Source organism: Rutilus rutilus, assembly GCF_951802725.1.
Source record: "Rutilus rutilus genome assembly, chromosome: 7".
Taxonomy (NCBI): Eukaryota; Metazoa; Chordata; class Actinopteri; order Cypriniformes; family Leuciscidae; genus Rutilus; species Rutilus rutilus.
This window is the reverse complement of record NC_140221.1, coordinates 4537905-4559047: the sequence shown is the minus strand read 5'-3', so window position 1 is coordinate 4559047 and position 21143 is coordinate 4537905. Positions and strand designations below refer to the sequence as shown.

The 21143-nt window shown below is 37.1% G+C and overlaps 1 protein-coding gene across 3 annotated transcripts in view; it reads left to right on the top strand.

Annotated features, from left to right (window-relative positions):
- Positions 1–21143, top strand: part of LOC311293433 (voltage-gated potassium channel subunit beta-3) — a 53582-nt gene that overhangs the window by 19315 nt on the left and 13124 nt on the right. For all 3 annotated transcript variants that reach the window (XR_014627931.1, XM_084413726.1, XM_084413727.1), the window contains 5 exons: positions 15841–15884; positions 16140–16177; positions 17292–17371; positions 20407–20451; positions 20717–20761. Coding sequence is in view for 2 of the 3 variants with exons in the window: in XM_084413726.1 (XP_084269852.1) it covers positions 15841–15884; positions 16140–16177; positions 17292–17371; positions 20407–20451; positions 20717–20761 (252 nt within the window). In the remaining variant the exon portion in view is untranslated. The remainder of the gene's footprint in view (positions 1–15840; positions 15885–16139; positions 16178–17291; positions 17372–20406; positions 20452–20716; positions 20762–21143) is intronic.

Sequence of the window (21143 nt, the reverse complement as noted above, 5' to 3'; positions counted from 1 at the left end):
TTCCTATGTTCTGGTGCTTGACCAAAATAAGCAACAAAGTGGACCTGACTTTATACCAGTAGACAGACTGTGGCCACCTCCTGGGCATCACACACACACCAACACACACACACGCACCACTCACACACCACATACGGCCGGGTACACACATGCATGCACACACACATATACACACTCACCACGCACACGCACCACACATGTGCACACACACACACATGCATGCATGCACACAGAGCGCACACACGCACACACACATGCACACACAAACGCACACACACACCGCATGCACACACGCACGCACACGGCGCACACACACATACATACACACACGCACCACACATGCACGCACACACACACATGCACACACAAACGCACACACACCGCATGCATGCACACACACGCTCGTACACACCCATGCACGCACGCACACACACGCAATCACACATACACATCTGCATGGGCTTTAAACTCCAGACTTCAAGCTTTTAAAACTACTTTAAACCTTTAAGCCAGACTTTCTAAAGCCAACATCAAAGTTTGTGTTGACAAACTTTTTTATCTAGCTTACTTTGTGTTATTATTGGAGTCATCTCTACTGAGCAGCAGCTGTGCCGTGGTGTGTGACAGAGATTATTAGTCAGAGGGTGGAAGTTTGCTGGTAAAAATAGAAAGATTGTATTTCTGGAGTTTTCCTCAATAAACTGTCATCTCAGTTTTCAGTTAATATAGCTCAAAAGCACTGTAACCTAGTTAGTGGTCAATGTATTTTCATATCAAAACCTGTTTCAAGTGCAGTTAGTGCACTCATTCCTTTCTCTCAACCAAATCTCTCTCTCTCTCTCTCTCTCTCTCTCTCTCTCTCTCTCTCTCTCTCTCTCTCTCTCTCTCTCTCTGTCCCTCTCTCTCTCTCTCTCTGATGAATATCATGATGGGCAACATGTTAAGAATGGAGTCTGGCGTACGCGTACTGCTTACTGCATGTTACGAAGTATGCACTGCTTACCGCCTAATATTTTCTAAACAGCATGTACAGTGTGCAACAGTCTTTTTATTCTGGTTTAGTTAATAGATGCTATTCAGAACATCCCCACATAAATGCATTTAATTGCACCCGCTTGCAGTTTTACTTGCTTTGTAAGACCATTAATGGCATTCAGAATAACAATAGCTATAATTACATAATTTGTTATATCAGTACCTACATGGTTGAAGTGGCTGACAGTGATTTGTCATTGTGTCAGTATAATGGGTGTTGGTTTAGCTGTGTCTGCTGTCAGGCAAACATGTTAACAGATTCTGATCCCTAATTGTGAAAAAGAAGTGCACTTAATTGTATTGAATGTGCACTTATACACTGTAACAAATTGCTGTAAAATGTTGGTTGCCAGTAAGCCTGTACATTTTACAAGAGTACTGTAAATCATAAACTACAATTATACTGTAGAATTATACAGCACACTTGTAAAAGCAGCAAAACAAGAGCAGCTGTGAATTTACAGTTATTTAATGTAATCTTTACAGGATGTTACTGTTATTAATAATGCACTGAATTAAAACCCGAGATAACTTATTTCATTTGAGGGAATCAATTGGTCATTTGCCATTAAATATTTTTACTGTGAGCTATTTCTTAGTCCACTAAGAAAAAGACTTTATAAGTTAACTAGAAACATAAATTTAAGTAAATCCTACTAGATAACAACAGCACACATGAATGACATGAAGAACTTCAACGCATCAGCAAATGAAAGTATATGTACCATAATATTAACGAAACATTTTTTTTTATAATGTTCAATTAAAGGTTTTACTTCAGTGTACATTTTAAATTATTGTTTTAACTTTTATTTTAATTAAAAACTGAATATGTTTTTTATAATCTTTTGTGGTGCTTTAAAGAAGTACACTTATTTTGATGTGTTGACTAACATACTAAAGCACATGGTTATAATTTTAACTTGGTTATAACTGTAGTGTGTTATTTGATATTACATTTAAAGGTTACATTTAAAGGCACTTAATTGCATCTTCATCACTAAAATGTGTAATTAAAACATTTAAATGCATGACATACAAGTTTCAATAGAAATTACGTTAAAGTTATTTTAGTTTACCATAAATGCTTGTTATTAAATTCTACATTCTACATATTTATTTAATAAATAAAAGTAATTATAAAAATACGTATATTAAGTAATTAAAGGCACTCTTAATTTCCAATAATATTTGTAATTTTTATTTTACAACTTTTAATTGTAAATAACATGCAATTACAAGTCCTATAACATTACATTCAGTTCGGGCTTAAGTATATTCGTTTAAAGTATGTCCATAATTAATACTCTTTTTAAAAGTATGTTTTTACAAGGCTCTGATTCATTGTGAAACGTTTTTTAAAGTGTTTGTTCAATGAAAATTATTATTTGTTATAAATAACTCTTATATATATAAAATATATACAATATATATACTGTGGGGACACAAAAGATGCAGAACGTCCATGTTTCACTTTTCATATATCAAAAGTTAGGCTCCAAAAAGGACAAAATGCACCATAAATGTTTTCCATGTGTCTCATGCCCTATATTTCAAATGATCCGAACCGAGGAGGTTATAATACCTGCAGAAATGCATGTCTGAGCTGCTGTTTACCATATTTGATGTGCTCTTTGTATGTGCATTGATCAATGTTTATGTGAATAAAAGTGTAAATTAAATCTGTTCATCATGTGCATCGATTGTGACTCTTCAGAAGACTCTTACAGCCTTTTTTATGAGCTTTTTAAAGTCTCAAAGAAATAGACTTTCAGTGGAGGGACAGAAATCTCTCAAATTTAATTAAAAACATATTTAGTTGTGATTCGAAAATTATCAAAAGTCTTAAGGGTTTGGAAAGACATGAGGGTGAATAAATGATGACAGAATAAAACATTTTTTTTGACCCACTTAAGTAAGACTTGCAGGTAATTTCACTATGACTATTATGGTCTTTGAAATATGGTTAAAATGCACTGCCGAATGTACTGACAAGCATGTATGGTTACCTAAAATATACTCTAATGTAATTTATACTGAAATTTGTATGTAATTCATTTAAATATATGTAATTACACATTTGTAATGATGAAGTTGCAATTTCAAAATTTAAAATAAATTCACGTCAACTGTAATGTTGATTAACACACTATAGTTTAAGTAATAATCAGGTATTTTACATGTGCTTTAGTAGTCAATGCATCAAAATATGTGTAGTTATTTTAAGCATGACAAAATATTATTAAAACATGATTTTAAAGAAAAACTTTTAATTTGACATTATTAGAAAGTGCAGTTTCATTAATATATTATCTGCAAGTAGCCTACAGATTTTTTTTAATAACATACTTAAGATTTGAAGTAGGCCTACACTAGTGAACGAGTACAGTACAATTAAGCACACTTCTCTTTCATAAGAGTGAGGAGGTATCAGAACAGAGTGAATTTGATTTGTTTATTTCCCTGAATGTGTGTGTCTGTACAAGAGATGGAGTCAAAATCAGACCCCCTGAGACCCAGACCAAGACCAGAACCCCAGGACCAAAACCTCCAGAGTGCACCACAAGACCAATACTCCAACTCGAGCTTTTGTTCGAGCTCCTGGGTGTTAACAGTCATTTAAAGCGGTGGTATAATGCCCTTTTCACAAGATGTAAAATAAGTCTTTGATGTCCCCCGAGTGTGTATGTGAAGTTTAAGCTCAAAATACCCCACAGATATTTTTATATAACATGTTAAAATTGTCACTTTTTGAGGGTGAGCAAAAACGCACCGTTTTGTGTCTGTTCCTTTAAATGCAAATGAGCTGCTGCTCCCGGCACAGAGGGCGGAGTTACAAGAGCTTGTGTCCTTTTACCTCACACAGACATGCACTGAAAATTTCAAAAACTTTTAGCCTTTTATGTTCAAACCGGCGTCAGATGATGTCAACGGAGTCAATGATGGAGAGACTCAAGAAGTGGCAACATGTAGAAACAACAGGACATTTCTGAATGGTTAGTTGATGAATTTATGTAGCTTATGAGTAGTTATCTTCTAGTCATTGATTAGCAAATTCTGTCTTGATAATCTATAAATCGCGTTCCCGGGGGCGGGGTTTATGTAAATTCTAGGGTTGGTGATGTCACTAACCCGGGAGGAATGTCGTGTAGTCCCTTCTAGCCGTTTGTTGTAGTCCTTAAAAAGGAATTTCTTTAAAAGAAAAGATCTCCCTTTGCTTTGAACTTTGAGCGTCGTAACTTTACAGATGTTGTTTATGCTCAAACAGCAACATTACACACTAACTAAAGTTAGAAAAGTGAAATCATAATCAACCACCCCTTTAAATGAAACATCTGTTTTATCACATTCTTCTCACAGGCATATGGTGACTCATATTTAACTGCATCCGAATTTTTTTTTAGTGTGTCATGGAATATCTTCCAGTCTCATTCCTGTCCTATATCATTAAATATATTCCTCCGTTATGTCTGCTGTAGCTTTAGACATTGCATCACAGTATTGCAGTTATCACTCCCCCAGCAACAGCACTGTGACCTTAAAGTTAGCCAAGCGAATAGCTGCTTTATGCTGTCGACTGTGGAGAAACTCATGTTGCTATAAGATGCCTAGATAAAAATTTTGTTCCAGGGAATGGACCTTTTCTTAAAATGCATTATGGAACATGGATTGATCAGACATGTTACATAAGTACTACTTCTTTCGATGCTGGTTCGTTTTTTCTGCAGCTACAGTCACAAGCCGCGTTTCCATTACCCTTCAAATTGCGCAAATTGAAATTGCGAATTGAAAATACGCTTAATGGAAACACGTAATTTTTGCAAAAACTGTCTACAGTTAACTGAGTTTGAACATTTTTGTGAGATGAGAGACAGTTTGGAATACCTTCGCTATTTGTCTTTTTAAATGATAAACAATATTATTTAAAGGATTGTTCGCACAGAAATGAAAATTCTGTCATCATTTACCCACCTTCATGTCGTTCCAAATTGACTTTTATTGCTTCTGCTGAATCCCCACAAAAAAGATATGCCGTTTTAGTACTGCTTATTGTTGTCATGGTTACTCTTATTTTGATATTCTGTTTTGTTTCCTCGTCCTTTCGGTTTCATTGGTTACTGATTATGTCCTCCATGGTTACTTATGATTTGCACCTGTCTCTCGTTATATTTACCTTGTATTTATACTCCCTGTTCAGTTTAGTCCCTTGTCAGTTCTCGTTTATGATTTGTGTGGTTAGCGTTTCTCAGTGCTTAATTTGTAAAGTGGGAGGTCCTGGAGCGCAGAGGGGGGGTGGATTCGGCGACTTAAAACGGGGGTTGGGGGTAACAAAAAAAAAAAAATTATTACACTACCTACGTAGCTTCTCTCTCTGACTAAAAAAAAACTAAACGCTGTGTGTACATCAGGGCAATGCTCATTTTAATTTCAGGACATGCACAAACAGTGATTTTATTTTTTTCATTTAGGCAATTAATTTTCCATAGTGACACAAGAGGTGCCGGATCCAATAAAAAAGGTTCCGGATCCAATGTCGGAGGTGACGGAACATGTTCCGGCGTGTTCCGGCTCAAATTAAGCCCTGGCGTTTCTCCTGTGTGGATTCCTATGTTCTCCTGAGTGTTTAATATTTTAACAAATACGGTCTACTTTAATCTTCTTTGTCGTGAGTTCTTACCACTACACCTGACAAAAGAACCAACCTCAAATAAAGATTTAAAAGGACTATGGATATACCAGCTTTGCGCCTCCTCCTTCTGGATCAGGGGGAGCGCTCCCTTGAGGATCACATGAGTGATTTTCTCGACCTGGTGTGCCTTACACACTATCCTGACCACTCCCTCTGTGTGTTTCACCTGACTAGCTTCAACGAGCTGTCAAAAGGCACGCCTACCTGTGGAAGGTCTTCAAGGGACGTTCGCCTGTTAATGTAGAGTGGGTGCTGCGGATTTGTGGGTCCCCCTTCAGGGTCTACGAGGGAGAGTAAAGCCGGCTACACACTGTGCGATTTTGACCAAAATTAATGTTAGAGACTTCTTTGTAGTCACCTGCGTGTAATGCAGGTCACCGAACATGTCATTGATTGATGATGTAAAACTCCAGACGAGTCTTCTTGCGTGTCCGTTTTTAACGTGTTTTTAACTGCCGTACAATCTGACATTTATGACAACTGAGATCTTACAGTGTGACATGTCTTACAGCGATGATCATTTTCGTACAGTCTGAGAAGCAACAATCATAAACGACTATTATAAATCGCACAGTGTGCACCCGGCTTAAGTAAAGCCCGTTAGCCCCACGCTCAATACACAGAACCAGAGCCAGAGCCTGTGCCTGCCACGGACCGAGTGCAAGAGCCTACTAGTACTCCCACTTCGGAGCCAGAGGCAGCCACCGTGTCCGTCCCGGAGTCAGTGCTGGCCGCCATGTCAGTCTCGGAGATAGCTCATGCTGCCCAGTCCATACTGTAGCCAGAAGCCAGTCCCATCTGGCTTTCTTTCTGGAGACCCTCCTGCTCCGATGTTCCTGCCAGACTCCCTGCTCCCAGCCCCACCTGGTTCTGTCCAGTTTCCTGGATCTGCCACCTACGCTGTCTAGCTCCTCTGCCCTGCCGCTAGATCTACACAACTCTCCGGCTCTGCCTCGGGCCTCCCGATCAACAGCTCGGCACGGTGTTACGGATTCCCCGGCTTCAACTCGGGCCTCCAGGCCCATGTCTCCACCTCAGCCTGTCAGCCCGTCGGCTCCACCATGGTCCGTCTGCCCTAGGACTCATCCGGACTTCCTCGTCCATCCGGCTCAGTCTCTGTCAGTCATCACTGACTCCACCACAAACTTCCCGGTCTCCAGGTGCGCCTCGGCTACTCACTCCTCCCGCCTTGGTTCTCCTCCCGCCAGTGGCTCCACCCTGGTGCGTCGGCCTACAGGCTCCACCTGGGTCTCCATCGCCTCCAGCTCCATCAGTTGGTCCCTGGGTTCCTCCCAGACCTTCTGCCAAAGCCCAACCCTGGCTCCTCCTGCCATCCCTGTCCATCACCAGGGATGTATGTTTAACTTTTATTAATTTACTGAGGTTTAATTATTTTAAAGACTGGTGTCAATACTGACATTAGATTAAGTTTACGGGTGGGTTAATGTGTAAGTTAAGGTCAACAGTGTAATTATAGACTTAATTACAGAAATTAATTACAGCTGTAATTAAATCCAGGGATTTTTCTAAAATATAAGTGCAAATGTAAAAACATATATGAACACAATAAGTACATTGTATCAAATTATTAATTTAAATGCCAGCACATAGTTAAAGACACTTGAGACCAAATTTTCAAACAGTAATAATTTGCAATGATGATGTGTGACCTTACTTTGTCACATCTTTCATTCGGTAAGTGGCATCCAGTTTTCATTTCAGAAATAAATACAGTGTTTTCCATTATTCCAGTTTTGTTGGTTCATCGTAACTTTTGGCAGTCCAATCAAGTAATAAAGTATTCGGTTCATTCATCACACCGGAAATAGAAGATGAAGCTGAGCATATTACATTATGCAATATTCTCTTTTGCACACTATATACATATGTAGTATGCAGAAATATGCCATTCTGCACATAACTCTCTCTTCTGCTCACTCACTCGCCCCCCCCCCCCCCCCCGTCCCCGTCCCCGTCCCCGTCCCCGTCCCCCTCCCCCTCCCCCTCCCCCTCTCTTCTCAGCATGTGCAATAATTGCCTATGCTAACTCGTTATAAAGTACATTAATCAGAATGGGCCTTTTTACGGCTTGCAGACAGACACTCTGTGGAGAAATGTGCGCTGCTCTCTCCCACCACTTCTGTTCATTCTGTTTTCTCTCACTATTCACCACATTCCTTCAAAATCGTTTCCTCTTTCATATCATTGTTTTTCACTCTTTGTTCTCTCCCAATATCTATTTTCTCAATGTTGCCTGTGCTTGTCATTATTTCATTTCCACTTTATCTGCCTTCACTCTCATTTTCACATTTCTCTCTCTCTCTCTCTCTCTCTCTCTCTCTCTCTCTCTCTCTCTCTCTCTCTCTCTCTCTCTACCCTGTTGTGGTGCACTGCAGTATTCTGAGAGGAGTGTGTCTGACTCTGGATGGTGTTGTGTGCTCTGCATTTCTGATTTTTATGAATCTGCCTGATGTCTCCGCTGATGTATGATGTGATCATATTCAGTGGGGTCCAAAAGTCTTAGACTACACGTGGAAATAAATGTGTAATGTCATTGCAAATTATATTATCGGCACAACAATTTGAGTGAGATGTTTACATTTTTTGAAAAGTGTTTTGAACATTTAGACAAAAAAAAGTTTGCATTTTATATTTTTTTTTATTTGATACATCAGGCTTTTATGGCTCATATAGTCTGATATATGGAGAATGCTGAGCTCATACTTGAGGAAGAAAATACACCTTGATATTATTCAGAAGCCAAAACCAAGCAAAAAATAAGCAATTTGGTGCAGTTGCTGTTATTTTTATGGACAAAAAATAAGATGAAATTTTGATTGCAAGTAATATAAATCAATGAGATCTTTATAGATGTATAGCAGACTACTAACATAAAATGCATATAAATAACAGTAGTGACTCTATATGTTCCAATAATATGTCTTAGTAAGATAATATTTAAATGCTTAATTTTATGGTCAAAGCACTGTAGTGCTTTGTGGGGAAAAAAACATGCAATACAATGATTTGGAGATGAACAAATAAACGTCTGATGTGTCATAATTGATACTCACATTTCTGATAGTCCGATTTGTCTAGATTGACCTTTTTTTAAAAAAAATTTTTTTTATAAAGTTAACCTAAGTTGCTTTATTCCAGTAAGCGTTCACAGTGCCGGCCCGAGCCTTTTGGGGGCCCTAAGCAGAATTTGATTTGGGGGCCCCCTCCCACCACGCGGAGTCACCTGTTTGACGATTATTGACACAAATACAATGAGGTTATGTATTAATACAAAATAAATACTTAATAAAAAATAGATAGGCCTATTTAAATAAAAAGTTTTAACTTTTTCTTTACTCTTTTACTAACTCTTTGAAACTTCTGAAAACAAACTGTCACAAAACACATTAAATACGTTTTGCAACACTTTGCAGTTTGAATGATGTCTTGTATATGAACATGACGGAGTATGTATTTATGTTTCCACTGTTCGATCGCGCCCGCGCCTCACACACACACACTGACACACACACACACACAACATATTCCAGCATTGTAATCTTGACATCGCAGCCTGTTCATTATAGCCGTAATAAAATATAATAATAAAATAGTCAACCTAACATATAAAAATTACGCTGCTCTGTTTAAATAGTCAGTAGTACAATTTGTAGCATTCATGGTAAGCTCCGCTCCACTGCGATGTTTCCAAGCACTTTTTTGCGCGTGTGAAGAGGATGATTTTTTTACGTCGATATTGGAACGTGAGTGAAGTACAAAGGCTATAATAAAGAATAGTTTACCATCCAAATACATCGCGAATGTTGAAACATTTTGATTCTAATGAGAGAGATACGTGAGCCCAACGCCGCTTACTTTCACTTTTGCTTTAAATTATTTCGTTTTGGCTTGTTTACAGTTATTTTTTATTCTTGTTCTGTTCTGAATATTATTAATTTAAAGGATAAATCATTGATTTAAATGTCAATCATCAATCATTGATCAAATACATTTTTTGTGACATGGCTTAACATTACCGTGACTTTGCGCACGAATTGTCTATGCACGCGAGGTTATGCGCATGACTCAAACACTGGCAGACACAGCAGCAGTTGTAGGCAGGTATATTGATCATGAAATCACAATTTTCTTGTCTTGAATTAGTCATTAATTCATTCATGTCACTTGTTTAAGTTAATTATTATGTAAAAAAATAAAAATGCCTCGGGCCGGCTCTGAGCGTTCATCTTGGAATATTACTAAAAATATAAAAGTTCTTACTGCTTGCAATAGATTGTGTGTAACAGGTTTTTTAGCAAAGTTTTAGAGGTCTTAGAAATCCCCACTAATTAAATAAGTTACAGCAATAACATAAGGGTGCAAAAGCACACAGTTACATGGATTCTTACTGGACTTCACAAACTACAACTGTGTACATGTCTATACACACACCATAGTGGCTGTGTAAACACATCAGTAAATAGAACAGCATGGTTGTTGCGGAGGCCAGTGTTACAGCATGTGTTTGTGTGTGAACAGGATGATTTATAGGCAGGCTTGTGGTAGGAAAAAGAGAATCAGCCAAGATCTCAGCATCATTAAGCTCTTTCTTTCACACAAAAAGCTTGTGTTCATAAGAAAGTGAGAAAAGAAAGCAACATAGAAGGTGTATGATTTCTAAAAGTCTTTAGCAAATATCTTTACCTAACAAATAAAGACAATAAAAAGCCTTCACTGATGATGACCTGGCGACAAGTCATTTGTCAGAAGCAATCAGAAAGTGGTTTAATAGAAACCTATTTGCTGCATGATGCATAGTATGATGCTGCAGAAACAGAAACCAAGTGATTAACAAAATGTACTGTTGTTTTGTCGCAACTGAAGAGCTATCACTTGTCTTGGGCACAGTGCAAAAGCCAGCATGTGAACATTTGTGACCCTGGATCACAAAACCAGTCACATGTCGCACGGGTATATTTGTGGCAATAGCCAACAATACATCGTATGGGTCAAAATTATCGATTTTTCTTTTATGCCAAAAATCATTAGGATATTAAGTAAAGATCATGTTCCATGAAGATATTTTGTAAATTTCCAAACGTAAATATATAAAACATTTATTTTTGTGAGTGAATGCAGCACAGTCGTGAACATAAATGCACAACTTTAAAAGAGATTTTCTCAATGTTTCGATTTTTTTGCACCCTCAGATTCCAGATTTTCAAATAGTCATATCTCGGCCAAATATTGTCCTATCCTAACAAACCACACATCAATGGAAAGCTCATTTATTCAGCCTTGATATAATGTATAGATCTCAATTTAAGACAAATTGACCCATGTGACTGGTTTTGTGGTCCAGGGTCACATTTGTGTTGCAATATGTATCTGGTGGTTGGGTTTTGCCAATATTATTAGTAAAACCTAAAATGACCTCCTGTTGGCTGGTGCCTAAAATGAAAACCACTTAAACGATAAGTTCGCCCAGAAATTAAGATTTGTTCATTAAATACTACCTTTCAGAGGTTTGGGGTTGGAAAGATGTTTTTGAAAGAAGTCTCTTATATGCACATTTTATTTGATCCAAAAAAAAAACACAGTAAAAACAGTAATATTGTGAAATATTATTACAATTTAAAAATAAATGTTTTCTATGTAAATATATGTTACAATGTAATTTATTCCTGTGATCAAAGCTGAATTTTCAGCATCATTACTCCAGGCTTCAGTGTCACATGTCATCATTCTAATATGATGATTTGATGCTCAAGAAACATTTCTGATTATTATTATCAGTCTGAAAACAGTTGTGCTGCTACATATTTTTGTGGAAATTGGTACATTTTATTCAGGACTCTTTCCAAAGAACAGCATTTATTTGAAAAAGAAATCTTTCGTGACATTATAAATGTCAATCAATTCAGTTAAATGCATCCTTTGCTGAATAAAAGTAATTAATTATTTTTTTTAATTCTTGTCAAATCTTACTGACCCCAAACATTTGAATGGTAGTGTATAGTCACTCTTTTCCATATCTTTACAATGAATGGGCGTTCGGACATTTATGCCATTCTATCCTGAGCTCTTTTCAGTCAGTTGATCTACTTCACTAGACTCGAAACATTTCTCAACCCTCTGGAAGTTAAGTTTCAGTCTGTTTTTCACACATATATTCAGCTATCATGGCTTCAGAAAATGTGGAACACAGTGTAAACATGGATTATTAATAATACAAGCAGTGCTTTTGTGTCCTTTTTGAAGCTTGAAAGCCTCAGGCATACAGCAGGGTTATTATAGTTAACTAAATCTATACCATACAAACCATTTAACAATTTTTTTTGTTGCTTTAAATAAAATTGTCACGGTTGGCTGTAGTAAATCCACAGGATTGAGGAGTGAAGAAAAATGACAAACGAACAATATCTTTCTTAAACAGAAAATGCAAGAGCACACTACGCTTCCAACTAAACATTAACACTGGAAAACTCAGGGCTTAAAGGATTAGTTCACTTTAAAACAAATTTTTGCTGATAATTTACTCACCCCGATGTCATCCAAGATATCCATGTCTTTCTTTCTTCAGTCGAAAAGAAATTAAGGTTTTTGAGGAAAACATTCCAGGATTTTTCTACACAGAATGGACTTCAATGGCAACCAATGATTCCAATGTTCAAAGAAGGTTCAAATGTCCTTCTCAATGCAGCTTCAAAGTCTCGACACAATCCCAGTCGAGAAATAAGGGTCTTATCTAGCGAAACGATCGGTCATTTAAAAAAATAAAAAAATAAAATTATATATATATATATATACACACTTTTTAACCACAAATGCCCATCTTGTACCATCTCTGAGATGCGCCACATATTACGTCATCACGTTGGAAAGGTCACAAAAAAAAAAAAAATAATAATAATAATAATAATAAATAAAAATAAAGATATCGGACGATTTTGAAGTTGGAGGAGAAAATGAGAGTTTTTCGCCCTTCCCTACCTTTTTGAACCGGAGTATACAGACAAATAACTTGGATAGATGACGTGACGCGTGACCTTTCCAACTTGATGACGTAATATGTGGCGCATCTCAGAGATGGTACATGACAAGCATTTGCGGTTAAAAAGTATATATATATTTTTTTTTTTTTTTTGAAAATGGCCGATCGTTTCGCTAGATAAGACCCTTATTTCTCGACTGGGATTGTGTCGAGACTTTGAAGCTGCGCTGAGACGGACATTTGAACGTTCTTTGAACATTGGAATCGTTGGTTGCCATTGAAGTCCATTCTGTGTAGAAAAATCCTGGAATGTTTTCTTCAAAAACCTTAATTTCTTTTCGACTGAAGAAAGAAAGACATGAATATCTTGGATGACATCGGGGTGAGTAAATTATCAGCAAAAAATGTTTTTAAAGTGAACTAATCCTTTAAATACTCAAGGGAAGATAATCCCACAGAACGGGGAACAGGTGTGTCACTCAGAATGAAACCATGGAAACAAACAAGGAACTAGGTTGCCTCTCAATACTCAAATTTATGCTACAAGTGTGTGTGTGTGTGGCCTGGTAAACCCTTATGGGGACAAAATCCCACAAAAATGGCAATATCTGAAATCCTTGTCCTTGTGGGGGCATTTTTTGGTCCCCATGAGGAAAACAGCTCATAAATAATAGTAATACTAAATTATGTTTTCTGAAAATGTAAAAATGCAGAAAGTTTTGTGTGATGGGTAGGTTTAGGGGTAGAGTTAGTGTAAGGGGAGAGAATATACAGTTTGTACAGTATCATTACGTCTATGGAGAGTCCCCATAAAACATGAAAACCCAACGTGTGTGTATGTGTGTGTGTGTGTGTGTGTATATGTGGATGTAAACATGCAGCATCGACAGTGAATATTCAGCGCATGATCTTCACATTTTCTTCCCTGCGGCTTCTCGTCATATACATGCATAACGATGTGTGTGTGTGTGTGTGTGTGTGATTCAGCACTCTAATGCAGCGCTGTGGAAAAGAGGAAAGGATGGAGAAAGATAAAAATGAAGGATGACAGAGAAAGTGAAAATATTTGTGTCAGCGAGAAAGAGCTTTGCAGTTTTCTCTCTCACCCATTCCTCTCATGTGATGAATAGATGTGCCTTTTCTCGCTACCTTTTTAGATCAAATTAATGATTCATGCTATTAATTTAGTCATTTCTCACAGTCTTGGCTAGTAATATGTCAGTATCAATATAATGAATAGTCCATTCCACACACACACACTGGACACAAACAAATGCACAGTTGCAACATTTCTATAAATAGACTAGCCGGGCAAACAAAAATAGATGCAGAGAAGAGAAAGCGTGGTTCAGCCGCCTGGATCTAAACACACTGACAATCTGTCTCTTTCTATCTCTCCGTTTCTATTGGACACGCAAGTGAGCAGCAGCTCAGATGAAAAGCAGGCACGGGTGACACATCGCTGATCTTCAACTGGTGTTCATCCATCTGTAATTAAAGCAGCCGAGGGTGCTACTCTAGCTTTCGACTCTACATTTACAAACGTTCCCATCTTTTTTATTCACAATGGTTTTGAACACAGCTCCATATCCGTTAGCCAAAATATGCAATCTGGTGTTAAGATGAAAAGTTGATATCTATATAAATGTATATAGGGCTGCAAGTAACAAATTGTTCATATATCCAATTAATCTGTCAGTGATGTTTTCGAATAATCGCATTAAAAAGAATATTAAAAGTTATTTTATATACTGCTCAGTGTTGTTTCCAAACAATGTGTAAATTAAAGGTTTTGGAAACTAATTTAGTGAATAATACAACTCAAAAGCAGAGACATACAAACATACACATCTGAACATATAGTAATTATATTGCATTTTTATCCCAGTTTACAACAGTAACTTTACTATTACTGCTATAAAATTATTTGTGTTATATGTTTTGCTAACATTCCCATTAAGTTATGAAAACATGAATATTCTCAGAATGTTCAACCATCCCGTTTTTCCAGTTTTTTTCTTAGTTATGCTAGAGAAAACACTAAAGGTCCAGTAGTCGATTTATGAGAAACACTGTTGATAATTAAGATCAACCCAAACAAACACCCTTCCTTTCATCGCTCCGCCCCCAAAATGCACAAACATGCAATGCAAGAGCAGATATATCTTTATCATAATGATAAACGGACATCAAGGAAGAACAAAAAATTGACATACAGTGCACAAGAGTACATTCAAGCAAGAGTTAGTTGTAAGTTGCCGGCAGCACAGCATCTCCAGACAAACAATGACACTCAAAGCTGTCCTCTTAATATAGCTAACATTACAACAACAGCATATATTGGTTCTGTGTAACAGCAAACCCAATGTTACTCACGTATGGAGCAGAAATAACGCAACCTCATTTTTTTAGACACGCCTCCTACTGCTGATTGGCTCACTCTGTCTCCTCCCCATCATGAGTGGACACACCCCCTACTGCTGATTGGCTCACTCTTTCTCCTCCCCCATCGTGAGTGGACACGCCCCCTACTGCTGATTGGCTCACTCTTTCTCCTCCCCCATCATGAGTGGACACGCCCCCTACTGCTGATTGGCTCACTCTTTCTCCCCCATCATAAGTGGACACACCCCCTACTGCTGATTAGCTCACACTTTCTCCTCCCTCATCATGAGTGGACACGCCCCCTACTGCTGATTGGCTCACTCTGTCTCCTCCCTCATCATGAGTGGACACGCCCCCTAGTGCTGATTGGCTCACTCTGTCTCCCCCCTCATCATGAGTGGACACACCCCTACTGCTGATTGGCTCACTCTGTCTCCTCCCTCATCATGAGTGGACACGCCCCTACTGCTGATTGGCTACAAGTGTGTTGTGCTGCTCGGTTCCGATTCACTTTCAATAGTGTTTCTCCAGTGCCAGAATGTGAGCCAAAGTTCTGAGAGCATTCCCTGTGATTGTGCTTATTTCCTATTGGACACAAATCCATACAGTATAGCGAATAGCTTTCGTATCATAACTTTTACTATATCAGGTATTTTATACTTAATATGGATGAGTAGAAGAAAAATAATAAGGATTGGAGTACTAAATACTCTTTCTTTCTCATCTTTTCTCTCAGGAACCTTGGAAAGTCGGGTCTACGTGTTTCTTGCTTGGGTCTTGGTGAGTATCCAGAGAGTCGGTCATTTATTTAAAGCGGAAGTGTCTATTTTTTTCCATGTTAAAAATAATTTCATTTAACCCAATTTACTCTTGTGAAAAAGAATTGTGCTTAATTGTATTGAATGTGCACTTCAAATCTTAAAAGTATATTTTTAAAAACTGGACTTGCAGAAAATATAATGTTAATTTAAAAAAAGGCCACATCCTTCCAACTTCTTCATCCTTCTCTCTCGCTCTCTCTCTTTCTGTTCACAGGCACCTGGGTGACATTTGGATCTCAGATCTCTGACGAGGTGAACTGTAATGTTCAGGATAAATTTTACATCACCTCACACGATCACCTTCTGGAGCTGCACGATTAATCATAAAAAGATCGCAATTCAAACACCCACGTGATCTTATTCCAAAATGACAATGATTCGGCTATGTCTATTAAAGCTTTTACTAGTATGATCGCAGCAAGCATTCTACGGTAGCGATTAAAACAGAGTAAATCACCTTTTGAAAGTACCTTCAAATAAAGATAGTATCGATTACCTCGTTACGCCAGTAGGTGGCGACAAGTGACTCAAAAAATGTATTTGTCATTGAATCATTAATTCAAACTGATTTTTTAAAAATGTTAATTCAAATTAATTTCATATATTTTTAAATCGACTACAGCAATTTGTTAACTTGTCTCTTCAGAATCGTGGGAGAATCGTGATCTCTATTATAAACAAAAAAATTGTGACTCTCAATTTATCCAGAATCGTGCAGCTCTATTACTTCCAGTGTTTTTCTGCAGTGTAATGTACATGCTTAATTATGTACTCAGACTCATGTCATTCCAAATCTATATGACTTTTTTCTACAATGGAACATAAAGGAACATATCATGGAAACATCTGTTTTTATTAGAATTTTTTTTTTTATATATACAATGGAAATCAATGGTAACCAAAACTGTCTACCAACATTCTGTTCCACTGAAGAAAGAAAGTCATACAGGTTTGCAACGGCAAAGTAAATGATGAGATTTTAAACCTTTAAAGGAATATTCTGTGTATAATGCAATTTACACTGCATTTACAGCATTTGCATTTGATTACCACAGAAAATTATTTCAACTTGTCAAACACAGTGTAAAATCAAAGCGAAAAAATTACTTTTTTATCACACTCACGATAGCGAACGGCATTGCACGGGGATCAACAAATCGATGCAATCGCTTACCATGTCTGTGCAAAGTTAGAAATCGTTCAAGTTGAGAGCAAACGTAAACAGACTGCATGATAATCTGCATGAGTTGAAATTATTATTTTTCTGTGGTAACTGAAGCATCTTTTGCACCAAGAGTATTTATGTAAATGGCCAGATCTCTGTCCGTTGATGCATGTGTTTGTGTGTGGATGTTTTCTTCTGTAGATGGCAGAGAGTCTGATGACGATAGCCTACGAGAACGGAGTGAATCTGTTCGACACAGCAGAAGTCTATGCTTCAGGCAGGTACGATTCCCAACAATATATTGGATAAGAGATTCCATGTACTTTTTTCTGCTGTTCTGTCCTGGACCACCGGTGTGGATTTTGTTCCCACCAATACATTTCTGAATGTGTTTTGTGAAAAAGATGTGAGTTTAACTGTATTGAATCTGCACTTGTAGTGTACTTCAATTCTTAAAAGTATATACATTTTTTACTTGTACTTAATATAATATAATATTAATGATAAAAAGGGCCACTTACGTAGAGTACACTTTCATGAAAGTACATTTTAAATCTTTAATTTTTTTGTTTTTCACATGTACTTGATTATAATTGTAACTTTAGTGTGCTATTCAATTTTACATTGACAAATGGACTAAATTGCAACTTCCATCATAAGAAATGTTGAAGTGAATGACTTATAGGTTTGTATAGAAATTACATTAAAGTATATTTTAGGTTTAGTTAACCATAAATGCTGGTCAGTACATTCAGTACACGTTAACCATATTTCAAATATAATAGCAATGATTATGACATTACATGTAAATATGTAGGCTACTTACTCTAAGTCCTACTTAAGTGGGTCAAAAAAGCACTCTAAGTTCAGCTAATTGCATATAATAAAAATAAAAATAAATAATATAACCCTGGAATATAAATCTGAACTATAATTCATTTTTATTTAATTGCAATTAGCATGCAATTAGGTGTCCAAACATTACAATTTGTTTGCACTAAAGTATATTCTTTTATAATACGGTTAGTTACAGCCCTTGATTCTGATTGGTCAATAGCTGTGTTTTCTCTTGTTCGATCTCGTTTATTAAAATGAACGAATCTTTTTTGGAGTCATTTCGTTCATTTAAGGGGCTTTAAATGTTATACTTTTAACAGGCAAATTCCCCGGACACATCCACCTATACGCAATCTTGAACATATTCTGAATTAAGAAATCATTATAATGCAGTCAAAAATAATTTACAGGGAACATAAATAATTACGACTCGTCAGTAGGCTATGACCGCTTCACCCAATGGCCCTATGTATCACTACACAACACCTCTAGCAACGTAAACATATGTTTGTACTCATTGATATTGGTCATTGAAGCTTATGGAATAGAGTAGCCTATTGTTGGAGATCGAGTAAGCGAATGTAACTGCATATCTTGGTATAACATGGTATATCTTGGGAGAGAGAGAGAGAGAGCGAGAGAGAGTGAGAGACAGAGAGAGAGAGAGAGACAGAGAGAGAGAGAGAGAGAGAGAGACAGAGAGAGAGAGAGAGACAGAGAGAGAGAGAGAGAGCGAGAGAGAGTGAGAGACAGAGAGAGAGAGAGAGAGAGAGCGTGAGAGCCTCCTGCCAGCAGGTTTTAGCTTCAGTCCCAGTTAAGCGTGTGTGTTGGAGCAGACTGGAGCTGAACTCTGCAGGATGGAGGACTGGACAGTGCTGATGTAATGTGATATAACCGTAGTTTGAAATAAAGGTTGTGTGAACTGAACAGCTGTTAGTAGATCTTCGTGATTATTGGAGGGATTATACGATCACGCTCATCGTCATTTGGAGCAGCATGTGTAGATTACATGAATCAGCTCTGGGACGTCCACATGTCCTGTTGTGTGACATGCTTTACTCCATATAAAACTATTTTCAAACTGCTAGTTCTTTTATAATTATTATGCATGCAGCTTTTATTACCTGCTATTTATTGAATATTTAAAAATCCATACACTGTAGGACTGATTACAAATTGTGAAATGTAAACTAATGCTGACCAAATATACACTTTGCTTAATGCACCTTCATCTGCATCTTAAATGCATTTTAACAAAAATGATATACAGTAATACTTTAATAAATGCATATATATATGCATGTGTGTGTGCGCACGTGTGTGTGTGTGTGTGTGTGTGTGTGTGTGTGTGCATTTACTCTGCACAGTGACAAAGTTGAATCTTTTCTAATCTAATCTTCTAAAGTATGCTATGTAAATTTTAACCTAAAATCTTGATGTCCATTAAAAAAAAAAAAGTCCACCGAGATGCGGATTGACAGGAATTAACTCACTCCCGCTAAACATTTAATCTTTGAAATCTTTCAGCAGGGATCAGTACAAGTCAACACCATTATGACTAAAAGTTTGCTATTTCCTACTAAAGCGAGGAGGTATTTGACTCTGGTCAAGCGTATAGCATCCAATAATGCTTATAAGCCCAGTGCATTATGGGTGTTGAAGTTTTCCTACCTATTTGGCAAAAGGGAGGGAAGACAACCGCCTTTTTTCTGTTTTCTCTAGCCAGGTAGCACCAATTTTGTTGTGCCTTTCAACAGCATATTGACAGCCCATTTTGTGAAGCACCCCTTTTAATGATTTAAACATTTTTAATCTGTTTCAGAAATAGTTTTGAAATAGTCAATGCTGTAAAATGAATGGCTATTAGTCAGTAGCCAGCTAGCCAGGTCACTTTTAAACGCAGGGTCACTACACATGAAGAAGCATGTCTTTCCATTTCACGCTTGTAGAGTCCTGCGTACAGCGGGCATCTGGCTGGCATACGGCTCTGGTGACCTACATCACCACTTACATGCTCACACACAGTCACTTCTGTTTCACATCAGCTAATTTCAGGAATGTGCTGACATTATAGGTTTTTAAAAAGAATCTAGTGAATTTGTCTCACAAATTGAACTGTAATTGAATCAAACTCGCTCCTGTAAGGCACCGTTTAATTTCAGATAAATAATGCAAGAAACCTGGATAAAACATTCCTCTCTTATCACAAGGTCATTGGTTTACCTGTACACATAATACTTACTTAAATACATACTTATATTGAAAAAAAGAGTGCTTATTATGGAAATAATATTCTTAAAGTCCCCCTGTATATATATTAAAATGGTTACAAACCATTGTAATATATGTATGTAATATATGTAAGCGGTTTTGGTTCTCAGGTAAAAAATAATTTAGATATTTTTAAGTGTAGAAATAATAATAATAATAATAATAATATAAATAGGTTTTCAGATTTTGTGTCCTTCTTTTTCTGCAGGGCTGAAATCACTCTAGGCAACATCATTAAGAAGAAAGGCTGGAGGTGACCTGTTTATTCTTATGCTTCTCATTTTGGATGAATTTTGTGGCAAATCAGTTTGGGTGTACATATTCTTCTCCTCAGACATTAATCATGGAAGAAGTTTTTCAATATATCTTGTATTTCTTCCTGTGCTCTGGGTTTTGTCAGGTTGAGTTCAGAGTAAATGTGGGTGTTATCTGGATTCAATGGAACCAAATTATAGGACAGGATTAGGCTTGATCTCATTATAATAACCACCATTTCCCCCCCAAAAAATCTGTTTCAGACGGTCCAGTTATGTAGTAACGACTAAGATCTACTGGGGAGGACAGTGAGTATCTGATCAGTTCTACAATCATATAGATTAACATGAATAAATCAGAATAGTGTCAAAATGAACATATAAACAAAAAGTAATTTACAAATGACAATTATATTTGCAGATATAATATATATATATCTGTTAGTGCTGTCAAAACGATCGCAACTAAAATGCAAAAAAACACAAAAACACAAACGTTTGTGTTTATATATATATATACTCTATGGGCCCTATTTTAACGATCTGAAACGCAAGTGTCAAACGCAAATCTAAAATGGGTTGGTCTGAAGTAGCTTCATTACTCATAGGTGTGGTTTGGGCGTAACGTGAAATAATCAGAGCGACATCTCACATTCCCTTTAAGAGCAGACGCGCTTGTTCTAAAGCGGAT